The sequence below is a fragment of the Pinus tabuliformis genome, chromosome X, assembly GCF_031772625.1.
Source record: "Pinus tabuliformis cultivar Carrire ecotype Pingquan chromosome X, CPIR1, whole genome shotgun sequence".
NCBI lineage: Eukaryota > Viridiplantae > Streptophyta > Pinopsida > Pinales > Pinaceae > Pinus > Pinus tabuliformis.
This window is the reverse complement of record NC_142308.1, coordinates 718,232,313-718,253,876: the sequence shown is the minus strand read 5'-3', so window position 1 is coordinate 718,253,876 and position 21,564 is coordinate 718,232,313. Positions and strand designations below refer to the sequence as shown.

The 21,564-nt window shown below is 38.8% G+C and overlaps 1 protein-coding gene across 1 annotated transcript in view; it reads right to left on the bottom strand.

Moving 5' to 3' along the window:
- LOC149141982 (uncharacterized) overlaps positions 1-15,031 on the bottom strand; it is a 119,128-nt gene extending 104,097 nt beyond the window's left edge. Inside the window, exons 1-2 of the mRNA XM_089448500.1 lie at positions 14,192-15,031; positions 13,954-14,083 (exon numbers count right to left, since the gene is read on the bottom strand). Of these exons, the coding sequence (XP_089304626.1) occupies positions 13,954-14,083; positions 14,192-14,584 (523 nt within the window). The 5' untranslated portion in view covers positions 14,585-15,031. The remainder of the gene's footprint in view (positions 1-13,953; positions 14,084-14,191) is intronic.
- Between the last annotated feature and the right edge of the window lie 6,533 nt (positions 15,032-21,564).

The window sequence follows — 21,564 nt, the reverse complement described above, 5'->3', positions numbered from 1 at the left end:
AAAGCTTTTTGAAGGGCAGCAGTCCATCAAGATTTGAAATCATGATGACAACCACCTGTGTTTCTTACAAGACAATATATCCTCAAAATATATCAAAATGCCTATGCAACCAATCAAGAAGATGGCTTCTTGACTGATCCTTCTTATCAGATCTTTTGGTCAACAGTACAAACCTATCACTGGGCATCCAAAAACATAGTTGACCATGGCTGCAACAAAACACTGTAATAAACACTTTCACTGCTGGCTGCAACAAACTTGCTAGAGGATCGTAAAAAACATGAAGATTTGCCATTGCCACCTCCTGCTGAAAGATCAAGGTGTCATTTGTTTCAAATTCTGATTTGCCTTCATCATGTGCTTCGGTAAAAGTATGCTCATGGGCTTCAAAAAACTCTGAACAGGTAGATGAGCAGATCTCTTCTTGTAAAAACATTTCAACACATGAGACATATGAAGAATCTGAAAGGTAATCCTGTATGCTATGATCTTCTATAGTCTGACAATATGGTAGGTCATCTTCATATGATATCACAACCAAATTATCAAGTTCCTTATTACATTCTTCAATATTATCAAGCACAATATTATCATTTATATCGTCTGCCACAAATTCACTCAAAGAAACTTTTTCACTTGCTTGAGCAAAGATCTCACCTTGCTGTTCATGAGCTGACTGAATGACCTCCTCATGAAGACTCGGTTCTAATGACAGACTGGCAGCACGACTGAGAACATTTGAATCCATACCGTTGTCTATGATCTCAACAACAAAATTCTCCTTTTCAGGATTCAGCACAAGGTATTCTTGGTCATCATGATCTGAATGTTGATCTGAAATAGCTGACTTGACTGCATCACATTCTGAAATTGAATCTTGACTACCCTGCACGCTGTCTTCTTCTGTGGGAAGATCTGAAACGACACTTTCTCTTTCATTATTTTCAGCCATATGACCATCTTCAGCCCGCTGATCTTGATTCTGCTGCAAAATGTCCTGATCATCTGGACAAGTATCCTCTAAGTTTTCTTTATGCTGCTGAAATGGATTCTCATACAGGGCTTCCATGATCTCTTCATCCATGAAATTATCATCTTCATAAAACTTCTCAAGGCTTTCAATAAAACTATAAGCATGCTTGCAACAGTCTTGAACTAAATTTAATGATGGATAAGAGTCCTTATATCTTTCAATGAACATAGCATGAAAATCCTTTGAACAGTAAATACAAGCAGGCGGCAAACTTTCATACCAGGATTGGGCTTCACCTTCCAGAGTAGCCAGGAATATCTTCATCAAGCAATCTTCAGGAAAATCAACTTTCAACTTGTGAATATGCATGTGAAATCTAACCAGATGTAATGCAGCATCCTTCCTACCATCATCTTTAAATGTAGGCAAATTCCTTGACCAATCTACATTCGGAATTTTATTTGGAAAACCAGGGATGTGATCTCGGCTCATGGGAGCATATCTTCTTGTGATTCGGTCCATCTTGAAAATCTCACAGCTACTGATCTCTCTGCAGTGAAGTCACCATGAAGCACAGGTTGCTGGATTCTTCATGAAAGGAGTCGCCAGGTGAATGATTTCATCCTTGCCAGTGTCTGATCGTTGTCCACCATCAACAATCAGATCTAAACTTGAGACATGTACTAGGGTAATTAACAAGTTAAATGTCACGTTTACAAGCTAGACCGGAGATTGACTGAAGCAGCGTTTATCTACTTCCACTAATGCAAAGCAAAAGCGTTTCGAAGGCTACCTGACATAACTTCAGGCTCCGTCTGTAGCTTATAAAACAAATGACATCAACAAGCAAACCATTTGTTCTTCCCCAGTATGGTCGCCAATATGTTAGCGCTCGAATTTGCCTCAGGCTGAGGAAGGCAAAATCCAAGGCAACATCAAACCACTTAGCCTCGTAGCTAGCCCTACGAGGACAGGAGAGGGCTCTCTCCGGGTTTATCTCGGCAAGAGGTCTTCAAAGGGGCTGAGATGACCGATATGAATACTGATTTTAGGCTAGTAAATTGATAAGATAGTTTGATTTAAGATTTTTAGGGTTTTGTTGGAAAACAGGGAAAGGCAATTTTGGGTGCGGGGATGTGACACAGTTTTTGCAGAGGTCTTTTTGGGGCAAGGTAGGCAATCGTCCTGATGTCTTTAAAGGAATTGAATGGATAGAAATGACTGGTGAGGAGCTAAGGAGAGCAAGAAAATTTCAGGAGTTCTCCTTAAACAGATGAAAACATAGATATTAAACAAACTTAAAGGCAGAGCATACAAGATTATGAATTCTACCTTAACACTTCATTTGTTTAATTTGCAGAAGAGAATAGTAGGAAAATGATACACATAACAAACTTACAAGTACATGAGAGAAACACACCATCAACACAAATAACCACAGGAATCCCAAATAGTGCTGCAAAACCCTAGTCTTTCCTTTGCCAAAATTGCAGAGATACAAAGAGTAATACAGTCTAAGCTTATCCCTCAAGAGTCCAACCATGAAAATGACTAAGAAAGTACATAATATAGGCAAGCTAACACATTTCCTTGCCTCTAGGGGTCGAGCTCATCATCCTAGGAGCTGTTTCAACCAATTCTAAACTGAGCACTACAATCTAGGCAGTCAAAACAACTTGCCTCTATAAGTTAAGAAACCAATTCATTCATTAATTTTTTGCTATTTTATGAATGAATCTTCTAGAATAGGTAAAAAAGTGTCATGTCATCATGAAAATACATTAGTTACATCAAAGAGGGTGAAAAATCCCATGAAAAATCAAAACTAGTCAAAAGTTGCGTTGTCTTGAGCTGTAGATGAAAAACTGGCAAATTTCCCTAATGCGTAGCGCACCATTTCTCTATGCGTAGCGCGCCTTTGAGCCCACTTTTGGGGCACTTCCCGGCATCCAAATGAGGCTCAAGTGGGCTTGTTGGAAAGGTCTGGATGTCTACTCTCCAGCCCAAGTGGAATTTCTCAATTTGGTGCCCATTTGCCCCTCCAAAAATGCAATCTCCCAAGACTGCTTCCTGTGTGTCCAAAAAGTGGCAGAAGGTCATTTTTTGCTTGTTTTTTGACCTTTTCGGGGGCCAAACCTCAATGAAATGTCTTGGCAGTGGCTGAGCAAGTGTAATTTGTCATGACAAATCCAAAAATGCAGAGTTTTTGTGAAATGGACCTCCCCATCTTCAGGGTAGCGCGCGGCGCGCTACGCGTTGAGGGCAAAAACCTGTTTTTAGCCAAAAAAAAAAATTCAAAATTGACCAAAATTGCTCCAAATTTTCTGAATTTTGAGCTAGGGGTGTATCATTGAGCACCATGCTCCTTCAAGGAGGCTTCGGCCAAAATCTGAAGTGGATCGGGCCTTTTCCTCCGTTTTAGTGCCTTGGCCATTGAGTACCTTCATTTTCGCTTTGCACACATGCATGCGGGCCCAATAATGATTCTTCATGTGGCGGAGCATATCTTTGTCCCTGTTTGCCTTGGCTAGCAACTTCTCTAAATGAGTGTTCACCCGGATGAGCATAGACCCTTGCTCAATAGGTGTCAAATCACCGGGTCTCTTGCGGGCCAAGTTTCGGTCTTCTCGGATTCGCCGCAACTCATCAAGAGTGTGTTCATCTTCTAGTTGCTTATTACACTGCTCCAAGTAGTTGATTGTCCAATTGGCCATTTCCAATTTCTGTTGCAACAAGCGATTTTCAGCCTTCTGTTGCTGAATGATCTCCTTTAGCTCCGAGCTAGGAGAACTGATGTCAAGGTCAATAATGTCTATGTCTGGATCACCTGATGGTCCCTCATCAATCATGGGCTGCTTGCCTCTCTACTGTACCTGTGTTGCTGTCGAAAACGAGGCCCCTTCCACCTGATGTGGAGATAACACTCGCTGTGCTGATGAAGAAGGCGAGACCCCTTCCACCTGGTGTGGAGATAATACTCGCCGTGCAGATGCAAATAAGGCCCTGTGGCCTCTCTGATATGTAACACATGCTGGAGTGCTGACATGCTCGGGCTCTGGAATGTGAAACTGATGTGAAGGCCCTCCCTCATCATGGACAATCTCAGGGGGTGGCTGTGGCACAGTGAAGAAGTCGCGAGAGATGAAATCCTCCCAAGCAATACACTGCTGTGCCAACTGATGCATCACTATGATCTCGATCAGTGCATAATGATATATACTCTTGTGTTGCTGTGCGGGGTTCTTCCTTTGCACTAAGGGCACCATCCTCTCTATATTTCGGCACATGAAAAATGGAATGTTCATCATTCGTACCCGGGTGAAATGCATCAACAAACGGATATGGTACGAATATAAACGTGAAAATCTGCCCTCACAAGTGAAATAGCGCATAATGAGCCTCATCAAGGGTGCATACTCATCCCTTAGGAATCTGAAGGGAAAAACAACAGTTAGGTGTCTCATACACCCGGGTTTGATATATGGTTCATAATGAAATCTGTCTAGTTGCTGGCGCTTGTTCCACTCCTCCCCAACATTTGGTATCCCGGTGGCTTGAGCAACAATTTCGGGTGATAGGGTGAAGTCCACTCCTGCAAGGTTCACCTGACCATTGTGCAAATGTAGGACAAACAAGCGGACTAGTTCTCTGTGATGTTGAATTTGCGAGATCCACTCACAATATCCAAAGCATGATTGATACTGAAAACATGTCATTGCAAGTGGACAAGCTTGCAACTGAGCCAAAGAAGTGGGCTCCTCCCTGACATGTCGACCACCTTTACCACCCTTATGATGCCTCCTTGGCACTTCTATCTCCGGTGTCGAATCACTGTCATAACTCTGCTCATATTCTGATTCGGTTTCAGACATGGTTTTGAAGGCAAGATGGCTGAAATGTATTGCTGACTTTGCACCCAATTAACTGTTGTTTGACTTTTTCAAATGCTATCACCAAGGGGACATAAATACAAGGGGATTGTTAGGGAAAGGGGAACATGAGGGAATTAGGGACAATAAACATAAATAAGGAATTTAGGGAAGGCAACATGGGAAATCATAATATTGTGGGATTTTAAGGTGAAGTAGGGTTTGGGAATTTAGTAGGTTTTAGGGATTTTAGAGAGGAAGATTATAAAATTTTATGGGAAAATTTGAAGGAGAATGTTGGTGAAGATGAGGGAAAAGAGGGATCAAAAATGGGCAACCTTGGACAGCAAAATACTTTGAAACCCTAGCACAACTAAGTCTTTAAATTTTCCACAGCAATGTAGGGTTTTAATTTCTCATTTTCATGGCATTTTTAACATATTAATTTCTCATTCATCTTGCAAAACCAAAACTAGCCATGGAGGAGAGGCCTACTTGAAATTTGCTTGAGAGAAAAGAGGATTTGGTAGCTTGCTGGCAGTTTATTGGGCGAAAAACCCAACGCGTAGCGCACCTTGCCCAATGCGTAGCACCCCTCTGGTGCGTAGCGCCTGAGTAAAAATGCACTGGAAAAGTCGCGCTGATGCGTAGCGCGCCCCTGAAACTGCCCAATTTGCTCAATGACTCTTGAAATCGCCTTTGCAAGGATTCACTTGGCTAGTGAGAGGCAAATGAGTTGCTAATGAAGAGTGATGTGCTTTTATAGGCTCCTTTTTTATTTTTATTTGCCCAAAACCCACTTTATAATGTTTGAGTGTTGACACTTTTTGAATTAATTGGCTCTGACTTCTGGTTTTCTTTTTTTTGAAAAAAAAATAGTTGAAATGATGATTTCTTCTGAAAATTTTTGCAGGGATGGCTTCTGAGATGCTTTGGCAAAGGAGACCAAGGCTACGCTTCAACATTTGGAGAATTTGAAATTTTGACAATTTTTTACAAAAACGAGATAATGACCTTTGTTTTTCAAAAACAGAGTTTTGAAAACAAGGTGAAAATTTAGCTGTACAATAATGAGAATTATTGAAATGATGTTTTATGAAGGAAATCCCTCTGGCCTACTCGTCCTTTATGACCTCTCAAGACAAAAATTGACTCAACCCTAGACCTAAGACCTCGAAATTTTAAAACATGATGGTTAATGACCCTTTGAAGATTTTATTTACTTAAACAAACCTGAACCAGCAGTGCCAAACAGGAGGGGAATAAATGCCACAAACTCCTCCACCAGAGTTATGGCATGCCTAACGGAATGCAACATGATCACACTGATGGGACACCTAATCATGAAATGCAAAGAGCTTTGATCTCTGATTCTCTGGTGGAGGGCTACTAGACCGACTCTAACACTGCTCACAATGAATATTCATGTCCAGTGATCATACAAGCTAGGGAGTCAAATAATGAATTAGGATCTCCTGGAAAATTTTGCAAAGGATTTTATTTATTAAATCCCTAACGGCCTGCGATTGAGTTAGATTGGCTTTTTAGCTTTCTTTCTTTTTTGAAAACCCTGAAATAAAAAAAAATTACGTGTACAGCGAGGGTTTGTAGACCAAAAAGGGACATGCGGCCTCCCTGAGGTAACGATCCTGTAACTTTCAAAACAAGTCTAGTTAAAAAAAAATTCCATAGGCCCATAGGCCCTAAGGGTTGAGCCTGCTCTAATACCATATGTAATAGCCCAAAATAAACATGTAATTAGCCAAGAAATTTATATTAAACATGCAATTATCACTAATTAACTTCAAGTTGAAAACTATGGGTAGCACCCTTACCTGTGATTTCGGTTGAAGTCTGCTAACTGCAACAAGGTTTTGGGGACGACTCTCCACCCAACCGTAGGCTCAATTGCGCAAGGTCATGCTACAACTGGCCACCCCTGAGCCCTCAATCAACGTACTACTGCCAGTGAATCCTCTGTCTTAGAACACTATTCTCCCAAGAAAATGAAAGATAGAATCTTGGAATGATGGATCCTCTCATCTTCCTCACCATCTATTAAATAGAGCAAACATTAGAAGGGGAACCACATGCACACACTCCATGTGTCAACATGCAACTCACTGCTTTCTTGTTTTATTCTTTTGTTTTTACTTTTTGATAGTTTTAATGATTTTTACTATTTTTCTTGTTTTATTTCTTTTGTTTTTACTTTTTGATAGTTTTACTGATTTTTACTATTTTTCTTGTTTTATTTCTTTTATTTATATTTATTTAGAGCATGTAATTAATTTATTATTTTATTATTATTTATTTTATTTATTTTATTTATTTATTTATTATTATTCATATCTCCATAAATACATGTCGGAATCGGATGATCTTTAGATCAATCCTACACCTCTCGGAGAGAGGAATCTAAGAAAAATATCAGTTGCCATAAATAAGGTGACCCATATGGAGTTTGGCCCTAGTTGTCAATTTTAACACTCCCTCTCAACTAGGGAGAACTCCATCTGCTAATCCATCTTCCAGTCTGTGCTATCTCTACCATCAATGCCATGCCTTGCACTGCTCTGCTCTGTTGAACTATGAAGAAGAAGAAGTGATCAAGAATGTATCATACCATTCTTTACTGACTCAAAGTCAGTCGCATATAAAGAGAGTGTCTCATACCACTCTTACTGATCCAAAATCAGTTCCAAATAAAGAGTGTCTCATACCACTCTTACTGACCCAAAGTTAGTTCCATTGATCCCAGATCAATATAGGTCATCCATAAATACATGTTAGAATCTTAAGATCTTTGGATCAATCCTACACCTCTCGGAGAGAGGAATCCAAGAAAAATATCAGTTGCCATAAATAAGGTGACCCATATGGAGTTTGGCCCTAGTTGTCAATTTCAACACTCCCTCTCAATTGGGGAGAACTCCATCTGCTAATTCATCTGCCGGTCTGTACTATCTCTGCCATCAATGCAGTGCCTTGCACTGCTCTGCTCTGTTGAACTATGAAAAAAAAGAAGTGATCGAGAATGTATCATACCATTCTCTACTGACCCGAAATCAGTCCCATATAAAGAGAGTGTCTCATACCACTCTTACTGATCTGAAATCAGTTCCAAATAAAGAGAGTGTCTCATACCACTCTTACTGACCCAAAGTCAGTTCCATTGATCCCAGATCAATATAGGTCATCCTAGCATAGGGAGTACGGTAGTACACGATGCGTCCATCAGTAGTACTATGGTCCCTATCCTCATTTCCCTACTCATTGGCCAGATGAGAGGTACTTCCCATGAGTCCCAGACTGCATGGGTAGGATGTCTCAACAGGAGAAGGATGAACCACTCATCCTGTCTACATGTCGCCATGGGGTATCACAGGGGAAGTTTGAACCACTCACCCTATACACAACAAATTACTAGGGGAAGGCTGAAGGATGAAGGTTGGACCACTCACCCTATGATTGTGTCTCAGCAGGAGAAGGATGAACCACTCATCCTACCTACATGGCAGACCACAAGGGGAAGGTTGAACCACTCACCCTATGGTTGCTCATCGCTCCAAGAAGTACCCCCAAGCCCCCCGGAGCTCTCAGAGCTCAATGTCCATATCATACAGGACCCTCAGGAGAAGGTCTCTCCACGACTCCTAGTCGTTCTTAGAAAGTCAAGAATTTGACCCTTCCCAGGGGCTTCGTCAGAATATTGGCGACCTACTCATTAGTGCCAATGTGTTGGAGCCTTATTGCTCCTCTTTGTACCATATCCCGAATAAAGTGGTACCTGATGTCTATGTGCTTGGAGCGATCATGAAATACAGGATTCTCTGATAATCGAATCCCACTCTGGTTGTCGCAAAGGATCGCGGTAGTATCCAGCACATATCCAAACAACTCACTAAAGAGCTCAACCAGACAGCTTCACAAGAGGCCATACTCGCAGCTATGTATTTGGCCTCAGCGATGCTCAAAGCAACCGACTTTTGCTTCCTGCTCATCTAGGATATCGAAGCAAAACCCAAAGAGAAACAACACCTAGAAGTGCTCTTGCGATCCATCACACTGCCTGCCCAATCAGCATCAGAATAACCATGCAGTCCCTCATCTTCGGCAGTGTATCTCAGTCCATGAGTGATTGTGCCCCGAAGATATCTCAGAAGATTCTTGGCACCAATCCAATGTGTGTGATGAGGCTCAACCATATATTGGCTCAACATGTTAACTGCAAAACATATATCCGGACGGGAGTTCACCAAGAACATCAGTGCTCCTATGAGTTGACGATACTCAGAGGCATTTCCCAATTCAGGTCCGGCAGCACTATTGCATAACTTCTTAAAGTTAAGCTCCATCAGGGTAGTCACAGGCTTGCAGTCCACCATTCCAAATTCGAAATCCAACTCCCTCTTACGTTTGTAAATGAGAGGGTCTGCACCTGTTAGAAAGAGGTCATCCACATAAAGTACCAGTATGAGAGGATTATCATCTTCAACCTTAAAGTAAAGGTTTGGATCGGCTTCACTCCTAGTGAATCTCAGCTTCATCAGATAGCTGTCAATCCTCTCAAACCAAGCTCGGGGTGCTTGCTTCAACTCATAGAGAGCTTTCTTTAATCTGTATACATGAGGTTCCCGGTCATGAACCTCAAACCCATTGGGTTGTTCCACATCTGTGGTCTTGCTATTACTTGTAAGTTTTCCCTCGGTACATCCCGGACATATACCTTCATGCTCTTCTTTGAACTCGGGCATCCTTGTCACCATCTGTCTCATATCAGGTAGGGCCTTGTAATGAAGATGGGCAAACCTCCGGTGCCATAGTTCAGATTGTAGAGATGTGTTACAAGACATGGTCCCCAATGGACTTCCTGCAACTTGATACAAAGTGCCAACCCTGAACCCAAGAGTAAAAGCATCTTTAAAATTCCTTTTCCAAACATGTACCTTTCCATCGATGAATGCCACCTTGTAACCTTTGTCTTCCATTGCCGAAATGGACACCAGGTTCTTCTTGAGATCAGGTACATATAGAACTTCTTGTAAATGAATCAAGTTACCCTGATTCAATTGAAGGGTAACATTCCCTACACCCTTTACGGGATAGGTGGCATCGTCTCCAAGAATAATCTCCAAGTTTGTTTCCTTCTCTATCAGATTAGAGAGCGCTTCCTTGTATCCGGTGAAGTGCCTTGAAGCACCACTATCAATAAGCCAATTTCCCAAAGTGTCTGGAGGAGAGGTAGTGGTGAGAGTCAATATAAGATAATACTCCTTTTGCTTATTGTTAACAACATTTGATTCTTCATACCTGGAGTTCCTTGCTTTCTTGGAGGGTTGACCATTTCCTTGATGTCCTGCATTCCTTTTTCCTTTGCCATTGTACTTGTCATTCCTTCAATCATTGTTATTGAAGTTGCCCCTGGAATGATTGTGATCATCATCATGTGATGTGTCCCTTCTATTTGGACACTCCCTCGCATAGTGGCCAAACTTATTGCAAACAAAGCACCTGCCCTTCCTTCCACCCTTAGATCTGGGCTTTCCATTGAAGTGACCTTTAGACCCTGCATTATTTCTCCTTTTGGCATGAGCGGAGAATGCAGTAGGGTTGCCTTTAGTAAAAGGCATTTCTTGCTCCACCATCCTGGTTTCTTCTTGAATGCATCTCGACATCAATTCTTCAAACCTTGGAATTCGATCATTATTGAGAATAGTGGTTCTAAATATGTACCACTCGGGTGGGAGTCCTCCAAGTTCCCTGTCAGGAATGACTTCTCCAATCGATAGAAGATCATTCTTGATCTCAGTGATCCTTAAGAAGTAGGATTGAATATCCTCGTCCTTGCCCTTCTTAATATCCTTCAGCTTATTTTTGAGAAATAAAATTTGATTTGCATCACTAACCTTGAACATGCTTACCAATCTATCATAGATCTCCTTGGAGGTGTTCAAATCGGAGATGTAGGCCACTAGACGCTTGTCAATGGAATCTCTAATAATCTTCTTCGCTTTGACTTCACCCTTAGTGTACTTGTTCTTTGTAGCAGCCAGTGCATTTGATGGAGGCTCGGGGATTTTACCCTTCACATAGTCCAACACTTCTTGTTCTTCCAATGTCAAATCAAGAGACATCTTCCATCCGTGATAGTCAGACTTTTCACGGAGCTTATCTTCAGCCGGGAAGTGGGATGAGGAACCCATTGAGCCTTTGACCTTGTCCAACTATCTTCGGTGATTGCTCTTTCACTCTTGCTTGGGCTTTGTCTTCACCTCAGCTCTGATACCATGTTAATTTTTGGTATGTTCTATGCTTAAGAGCAATTTACTTCAATTTTCTTATTAGCCCAATATCAATGTCCAGTTTAGCAATCACATTAGCATGATAGTAAAATGCAGATAGAACATAAACATAAACAGTAGAAGACAAGCCAAGACAAGAGGACACAAGATGTGGCACCAGCCAGGGACAAACCCCAATGTGGGGAAACCCTTGATCAAATCTTCTTTGGTCTTCAATAGTTCAGCAAAGAGAGAGATAGTACAAATATACAAACCTGAGAATTTATGACAATAGCAGTAAAGCCTAGATCATAAATGTCAATGCCGATCAAACAAGATGGAAATCTTCCTCTAAGTGACTTGGTCCAACCCAGTCAACTTCAATCTTCAACAGTCAGCTCAATGCATCCTTCTAGCTGCTTGGAAGATCCTCCACATGGCAACAACAAGTTGCTGCAATCACGATTCAATCTGGTCAATACATTGACCCAACACTCCTCCACAAAAATGATGTTGTCCTCCATTGTTTGCTTGCTGCTCTTGCAAATCTAGTTAGGGCACAATATGCAGCCCTTAACCCTCTACGATGTCAGCAAACTAAATTTCTATGCTGTCCTAAGGGCTCCTACAAGTAGCCCATCAAACTGGCTCAACACCTACAAGATGCACTTCAAAATGTGTGCACTAACTCACTGTTCTAGGGTAACTTGGTTGCTGCAATTCTGGACTGGTTAGGGCACCCAACCACAGTCCCTAACAACCCTCAAACTAACCCAGAATTGCTTCCTCTTGCTGCGGTTGTCCTCCAATAGGGTGTTGCCCTCCACGCTGCTCCTTTAGGGCAGTTACAAGCCCAACGCAAAAACCTGTCTCCCCAAAAATGGTTGCGGCATCCTATAGATCCTTCACTATGCCTGTGACAACTTCTTCAGCAGTGTCTTAGCAGGACTATTCACCCTTCAACAAGGCTCTAAGACAGTCCATTCACCCTCGACCTTCAAGATTAAGACTGTGGCCCTCATGATAGCACCTTGGCCTCCTCAACAATGCCCAAAACAGTGTTCCATCCCTCACTGTCCTGTCCTTAGCTTGTTGTGCGTATTAGGGTCTCTTTGTTGCGGAATTAGGGCCACCTTTTGACAGTGGATTAGGACAACCTGTGTTGCGTATTGGAGCTCTCCTTAACAGCGGATAGATCTCCCTTTAATCTCCGACGAGATCTCTTCTTTAACTGCGGCTAGATCTCCCTCTTGACCTCTCTTGCCACCAAACCCAAACGAGTGGAGAGAGATCATGAGAGATGTGTGTAACAAATGACTCAAGGTCTCCTCTATTTAAATGCAACGTTGAGGATAAGTTTGGGGTAATTTGCTTGCTGACCGACCTTGACAAATTGTCAATAATATGAATAAATTCATATCTCCATAAATACACGTCGGAATCGGATGATCTTTAGATCAATCCTACACCTCTTGGAGAGAGGAATCCAAGAAAAATATCAGCTGCCATAAATAAGGTGACCCATATGGAGTTTGGCCCTAGTTGCCAATTTTAACATTATTGTTGAAATTCATTGTATGAAATCTAGATGATAGCATTGTATGCATTACTTACTTATAGAATGTTAATGGAATTCCGATTGGTGAATCTTTAAACTAGCTCTACCAATTGATTTTGCTCCCTCACAAAAGTGATAACTAGGGTTTTGCAACCTAGGGTTTCATTATTCCCCTACTCCTTACCAAGATTTAGCATATTTTACACTCCCATAGACTCCATCATCCCAAGGACTAGGCATTGGCCTTGGTCACTTTGTTGATCATCCACAAAACTTCACTTAAATCTCATTTTCTCTCTCTTAAACTGATTTTCGGCCCCTCGAGGATAAGCCGCTAGCTAGGGCTAGGGCACAAATTGGACTAGGATTGAAGTCATTGGCTTGTGGAAGGATTCAACATTGGAAGGATTGTTAGTTGCCTCAAAATCAGCCCCTTTTAGTGGCTAATCCATCCATTTCAAAGTTGAAAACTTTTGCCCTAGGTAGATCTTGCCCTAAAAAAGCCCTAGTTTGCCCTAGGCTTCAACTTGAGTCTTATTGAAGGCTTACTGTTCCATTGGTTGCTAGTATTCATTGTTTAGAAGCCTTTTCTTGACCTTGTGACTCTAGGTTGATCCTTTTGGCTTGCTATTTACCAAGTCGTAGATCATGTGTACCCTAAATAGGTTACGTTGGAGGATGTGAATTGCCCTATCATACTTGATGAGCATTGTTCTTAGAAAGAGTTGTCCTCTATAAGTCTATCTTGTCACCTTATCCCTTGGACTTAGCATATCTCTCATAGGTAACCTACTGAAGGGAATTGGTGAATTTGTCTCATCTATCAATAGGTAGGTCTGTGATGGAGCAAGGGGAATGGGAAATGAAAGATCGAGGGAACCGATGTTTTCCCAAGAGTTGCTGCTGCTGCCCACTCTATTGATTATCATGTTAAAATCTTCCCCCAGTTCTCTAGCAAATGTATATCGGTTCAACCAACTATACGTGAAAACCACATAGAACTTTATATTATGGCAAATAATGTTGCCATAGAATGACCACATTTTCGATATATCATAATATTTACAACTATTCATAAGGTTGCTGGTTTTCTGAACAAATGGAGTAATCTAAAGTGACACACCAATCCCTGGCCTCTCAGAATGAAGCAGAGTTATACAATCTTATGGTGGTATACTTCACTGAAATTTTCACAACTAAATATAAATAACTACTCTGCTGTTGCTGCTACTACTACCGATGTTGACTTCGTGATGGGATTTAGCATACCTTTTCTTAATCCTGGACAAACATCCTCTCCTTTAAACACCAGAGGCACGTCCACTTTCAGTTTAGCATGCTTGGGGGCCCAAACAAATACCACGTCGAGAATTTCCTCGGTGCCAGGGCGCCGGTGAACCTTGCCTCGTGATTATATTTAGATAAGATGTCAGAAAGAGTAAGTTATATTTCAGAGTCTAGGGTTCAGGGCAGCAAATGATTTTGATAGGAATATAAGAGCGATTACCTTACGCGGCACAACCCTTCCTCTCTCAAGTAAATGGCTTGAGCGAGGGCCCGCAAGCACCTCGAGCTCGAATGTGCGAGACAGGAAGAACTCTTGGCCAATCTTATTCACAAGGCCATGGATTTGATCCCTTTCCACGCTCAACAGCCTTTTGCGCCGAACAGCATCCAACCCATTCTCCTCCTGTTCAAAAACAACGCTCGGCACTAACCCTGACTTCCTCTCCTTTGAAGCGAAGAATCTACCCGCCCTTTCTCTAGGAATCGCCTGAATAACCTCTGCCTCTGCCTCGGCTACTCTGCTGTAACTCAAACCTGTAAACAATGCGCATTCTCCTCGCCCCTTCGCCCTTCCCCAAATCCTGTTCGCCTGCTTTACCCAAAACATAACCATCTTACTTTAACATCCAGGCACTATACATTCCTCAGCCTCAACTCTTTAACAGCATACCATGATCATACTTTCACAGTCGACCATTCCTCGTCCTCAACTCTTAAACAGCATACGATGATGCCACTCTCAGAGTCAGCCACAACGTAGCTAAGTATGACTATGAGTTCATTGCTGGGGAATGGGATGAACAGCATGAAGTAGCCGAAAAGAGGTTGATGAGTGTGGGCTGCGTAGTATTGGGCAGATTTAGATTTACTCCAGACAAATATTCATTATAGTACATATAGATGAACAGCAACAGACCCATTGCAACGCAGGGCACTCGCTGGCTTTTAAACAAATGTAGTTCTTTTAACACGGCCATCAATCCTCGTTGTTTACAAATGATTTTGTAGATAGAGTAGTAATGATCAAATTCCATTCCAAATGGAATGGTAATAGGATTAGGACTAGCTTCTTTTTCATTTCTTTGTTTTTCTATGGAAGATTTATTTGTTGTGTGATTTAATCAAGCTTTGGATTTCCTTTCCGAATAATTTAATTTTCCACAAAATTTTGAATAATTTTCTCTTCCTAAACTTCACATAAACTAATTATTATTAATGAAAATTTTCATATTATTATTTAAAAAAAAATAAAAGATTTTTTTGTCTTTGTCTTTGTCTTTCTCACCTAAGTTCAACTAAACAATTCTTGGTAAAATCACTATTTTTATTTATTTGAAATGCATTATGGAATGCATAAATAAATTCAATTAAATTGTTGTTTTGAGAAATTTATGAAATAAAATAATTGATTTTAAGATGATATAAGAAAATTTTCATTAATATGTTTAAAACATTCTATGTTTTTGTTTTTTTTACATCTCTTATTATGAGCTTTGCCCAAAATCCAACCAAAAAATATTGGAATGGTGGATTATATTTGTTATATATGTATAGGCTGACTGCCCTAAGGGCTTTTCAAGGCCATGAATCTGCTTCTACATTAAAAAAATGCATTTCAAACAATAAAAAATAGTGATATCATCAAAAATTGACAATAGTGAGAAAGCCAAAAACGTAGAGTAGTTAGACTTCACCAAAATTAAGAGTCTAAATGTTCAATATTTTTTCCCTTTTCTGCGCATATTGTCCAATGAATTTTGCCTCAAATCTAGCCAAGAATTATGGGAATGGCAAACCAGAATTGTTAAATATGTGTGAACTGAGGGTGGCCATAGGTTTTTAATGACATTCAATCCATTTATGCGTTGCATTTGAAACAATGAAAAATAATGATGTTGTATTGCCAAATTACAACAAGAAAGACAAAATAGTATAACGACCAAACTTCACCAATTTAGCACAGTCTAAACATTTTAAATTTTTCTCTTTTCTAGGCATATTTTCCAACAAGTTTTGCTCGAAATCCAACCAAAAATTGTTGGAATGGCATATTTGAATTGTTAAATCTATACAGGTTGAGTGTCCCCTAGGTTTTTTAGGGCTTTGAATCCATTTATACATTCAAAATTGCATTGCAAATAATGGAAAATAGTGATCTCAACCATAATTGCATAAACAAACTCTTATGAGAAAGGCAAAAATGTAGCACAATTAAACTCCATCATTTTAGCATAGTCTAAACATTCTACATTTTTACCTTTTCTAGGAATATTTTCTAATGAGTTTTGTCTGAAATCTGACCGAAAATGGAATAGCAGATTAGAGTTGTTAAATTTGTACATAATTAGTGCCTCAGTGGTTTTTTTAGGGTTCTAAATCCGTTAATTTCAAACAATGAAAGAAAGTGATCTCACCCAGAATTGTTTCGTTGAATTTCAAAGATAAATGAAAAAAAATGTAGAACAATTAGACATTGTCAATTTAGCATAATTAAACTTTCTACATTTTTGCCCTTTTATAAGCACATTTGCTTATGAGTTTTGCCCAAAACCCAACCAAAAATTGTTGGAATGGTAAATTATAATTGTTAAATTGATAACTATGTACCCCAAGGGTTTTTCGAGGCATTGAATCCATTTATGCATTTCAAACAATAAATAATAGTAATCTCACAAAAGAATTGCATTATTAGTTTCTAGCAAGAAAGGGAAAGATATAGAATTATTAGACTTCATCAATTTAGTAGAATCTAAACGTTTTATGTTTTTCTTTAAAGGAAAAGGACTCGCCTCTCCTGACACTCCAACTGCTCCCAAAAATGTCTCAACCTCTACCTAATTTCTCTCATTGTTACAGTTTTGGATCATAGCAGCTCTTCATGGAGCGTTTTTATATTATCAATTATGTTTCTTGTCTTTATGTTTAGACAACATCACAAACATTGCTTGTTTTTTGTTAGTTTTTAGACAAAATTATTGTACTTTCACCACTGGTCTGGTTACCCCAATGGCAAACCGCAGTGGGAAAGATCTTGACTTGATTGCATATGATGTAATTTCTTGATTCAACAATAGAATTTGAAGCTTACAAAAAAAACTTTAAATTTTTTCTTTACAATTTTTTTCTTTTTTGTTTCAATTTTGGAATAGAGTTGTAGTCTTAGCTTCCACCTAAACCCTAATTGATCTAACCATATGAATGGTAAAGTGTGAAATAGAAGTTTTGGAGAGCTTTTGACTTTGTGCAGTTGAGCCATTAGATCTCTAGGATCTACAGAGAGAACCCCACTTGAGTCATAGGAGAACTAACTAGAAGCAAGAAGAGGGTTGGTGAGGTGATAGTGGCCACCTCTAAGGTGCAGTGGAGCTTACACTTGAGATTTTGGACTTTATCTCTATAATTGCGAGATTTTGTTGTAACATGGCTATAATTGGAAACATTTCTTAGGCATGTTGAAACCAATAATCGTAAGGAACCCAATTCTATGTGTTTTGTTCCTTATTTTGGATTGATATCTATGAGAATTTACTAGCCATTTAATTTATATCACTGCATTAGTTATAATCTAACAATTACACTTAGTAACATTTCTCATTTGAGTTTTTCTTATAAATTTGTATAAAATTAGATATAATTTTCAAATAATTTATTTTTAATTAATTTAAATAAATCTTTTTCTTTTTATAATTTAATAACCATTATGACCAATCTAGCTAGACCACAACATTAGAGAGACATTCGATATAACCCTTTCATGGTACCAATTATCGAAATGAGACTTTAGATGAAAACAATTCAATCAAGCAAGCTAAAGTCACCCCTAATTTAGGTTACACAGACCGATCCAGAGATAGAAAAAAAATTCAAAGAACCCTCAGATCTTTGGCTTAGCAAAACATGTGAACTAGCACAGATTCTCTTGACTTCCCTGCAAGATTCCCTTAATTAGGCATAGTTAAAAAAATTCATAGCATTAACTTAATAAAACGCATAATTTCTTTTATACAATTATATATGGTTTAACAGTAAGTTTTTGTGGTGAAACCATTGAGACCATGGTTCAAATCCCATTGAGTATATGGACTACTATGATCTCGGCTCAAGGAGTAGACTCCCCTTATCCGAGAGTCTTGGCTCTTACTAAATAGTAAGATCTGGTATATCTAGCTTTTAGGTTGTTGGATATACTCTTAGTGTTATAGTGGCAGCCATGAGGTTTGATCTTGGGCCTGACCCAGATTAGTCCAAGGAGTTACTGATTCCACCATGGTTAAAAAAAAAGCATAATTTTTGTTAGTGTTATCCTTGGGTTTCAATGTTGGTTCTTTGTAAATCTCATTGTACCTAAATTTCCCAATAAACTTGATGTCACCTCTGATAGCTAAGATCTAAAATTATCTAAATATTGTATTATATTAATAATTTTGTGAGAAGACACACATTCGAATACATCACGCCTCTACGATATTTTCAGTTTTGTGAACAACCATATGTGATATTGTCAAAGTATTTATTTTTACAATGCAATGTTTAACATTGTCAACACATTGTTAATGCACTTATGACAATTATCCCCTATTGTTCATTATTGCAAAATAAATAAATTATGATATGTGATATAAATTCATTAAAATGTAAAATAATTAAAGAGCATTTATTAGCCTTTAGGGTTAGCTTAGTTGGTCGAGTCCCCGTGGTTAAATTATCTTTGTTATTGAGAGGTGACGGGTTCAATTCTCTTGACACTCTCGAGGTTAGGCTCCATGTTTGAATCAGTAAGAAGTGATCCTTTCAAGTAGATCTGTTTGGTACAAATATTTCATGGATGCAGTTGTCACTGATCTTTGGGGACCGTCAACTGCATGAAAAGAGAGAGTAAAATTAAAGAGCAATTATTCTCTTGTTTGTCAATTTCATTATTTCATAGTCCCACATTAATATATGGTCATTTGGAAGAAAAAAAATTATCTTTATTGACAGTGAACGCATTATGAAATAATGACATGGTGTTTGTTTATGCAAAATAAAATTCTCTCATGGTTTAAATATGGTTGAAGAAACATAATAATGCTTAACATGATTACACTTTATCTCTAGGAATGATATTTCTTAGAGATCTTTTAGGCTAGAGACATGTTCCAACATTTCATTATGCATTTAAAACTATGGTTTGGGAAACATAGACTCGAGGATATCAAAGACTTCAGGAGGCTACCCATTAAGCTTAAGACTCACCTTGTTGGAGGTCTAAGTAACCCTTGTTGGTACTCATTCAAGCAGGATTGCATTAGATTTACTTGAATATGGAAATCACTTCCACATATCTTAAGTATATTAGAAGTCTCCTAGGCCTCTTGAAACCATTCATTCCATTACCTAACTATTATATTGTACCGAAAACAACGTTCAGGAAGATTACCGTCTTGTACGATGGTAATCGAGTAATATGGCCAAGGGTACAATCTATTCTTCTCGGTCAGTGCTCTAAGGGATTGGGCCAAGTACCACTATTCGAGCCATGTCAATATATTTGAGGGACATAGGATATGGAAAACCCTTTGTCTATGAGAATATCAAGCCCATAAATTCAAAAATTTAATTTGTGTTATTTAACTAGAATTTACACTTTTATTGTGGAATCAATAATTAATAGATGCATTTTTCATTTGCTACAAATACATTGCTTAAATCATATGGTCAGTATGTTTTAAACACTCCACCACCAACTTGCACCAATAATCATTTGAATAATTACCAATTAACATTAAACCATATTCTTTTAGAACAAGTTAAAAGTTTACTCCTAGCCATATTCTCACTCATACTACACAATAGGCTTGGGATTAAAGCATAGGGAACCCCCCTTTGCTTAGGAAACCACTCTTAGACCTAGAAGTGTGGGACAAGGTTGTCAAGGCTATAGTGGGTAGCTTGTCGAATATTTCCTTAGACTTTCCCCTTGGTGATGTTAAGACTTTTCTTCTAGGGAGAATTCGAGAGATAACATATGGGGTTGAAGAAAACATAATAATGTCCCTCTAAATTCATCACCCCTTCATTTTTTTCACTTTTTACTTTTGATTTGTCAAAATTTCTTTCCATTGCATTTTTTAACTCTAGAGATATTACAATAGAATATTATGCATTCACATTTATGTTAAATGCTCCATAAAAATGAAAAATTTGATGATACTCATTATCATCATCATCGAAAAAAAGGTGGAAAAGAGAGCCTACAGAACTAGTATCCTAGTAGAGTCAAATCTGGTAGTCATACCTGATTTTTCAGACAACAAAACACAACAAAATTGTTAGATTGGTAATGGTAAGTTGTAACTCATTGGATATTGTGCAAAAATGTCCGCAAGACTCTAATAGAGTTAGTCACAGACTTGCAATTTGTAGCTATCTTCCACACCCGAGAAAATTTGCAGCAAAACACTATGCATCGACATTTGTTTTAAAGCCTCCATAAAAACAAAGACAATGATGCTACTCAATAGTGAAATGCTCCATTATTCGTTAATCTAATTGAAATTCATTAAGAAATGGTGAAAATGTTGTCCAACATATGCAATCCTCTTAAAATTCCTTCTTAGTCATTATGCTTGTAGCCTATTGATATCTTCATATTAATTACTGTCTATCATCACCCATTGCCCTCCTTAATTGTTGTGACCCATATATCACCTATCAATATATACTTATTATTTATTATTTAACATTTCCTAGGGCCCTCCTCAGTTGTTGTGACATGCCTATTAATTAACTGCATTATACCAACCCTACTTAATCACCATTTCATTGTCAAACTTTTAATGGGAATAGTGATATGGGTTGTAGGCAGCAGGCATAAAGGAGTGACTGTATGCTTGAGCATTGAGAATGGATAGTGGCTTGTATATTAGCTTGCAGGCTTCATGTATGAGAGAATGAATGTGGGAATTAGGTATGAGAGGCTAGAGTATGACCAATGGTGTGAGATACGACTATGAGCAAGAATGTGGGTAGGAGCATGAATGATAGTGGACGAGCATTTTAATTGCTTATATTCATAGCTTTGGGGATTTGTTTATTATTTGTCATTACTTAAAATGCGTTTAAAGGTTAATAATCTTTGACATCATGATGATATGTATGTAAACAAATGCTTAAATAATTTATATTGAAAGAATAAATTAAACAAAAATAATGTCCAACTTCATTACGAGTCAAAAGGTTGGAATTTAAACAATTAAGTGTGATTTTATAATGCTGGTAAGAATTTGAATATGTCATTTTATAGTGTACATATTAGGAAGTTCTCTTAGGAATGTTTTGTAATTTGATTATGGTTGGGTCAAAATGTTATTTGGACTTATCTCTTGACTTTAAAAAGATCAAAATAATGATTTCTTAAGGGGTTTAAGATTTTGGTGTGCTTAATTTAATAATAACTCGGTGTGCATTGCTCAACCCAACACCCTTTGTTGTGTTCCTCTCTTTGTTGAAGATGGATAAGGGTTCGGGAGGACCCTTGTCTAACCCCTCGCCACCCCCTACAAACATAGCAGCTTTCAACGCCCTTGTTGTTGGAGGGTCATGTTTCCATAA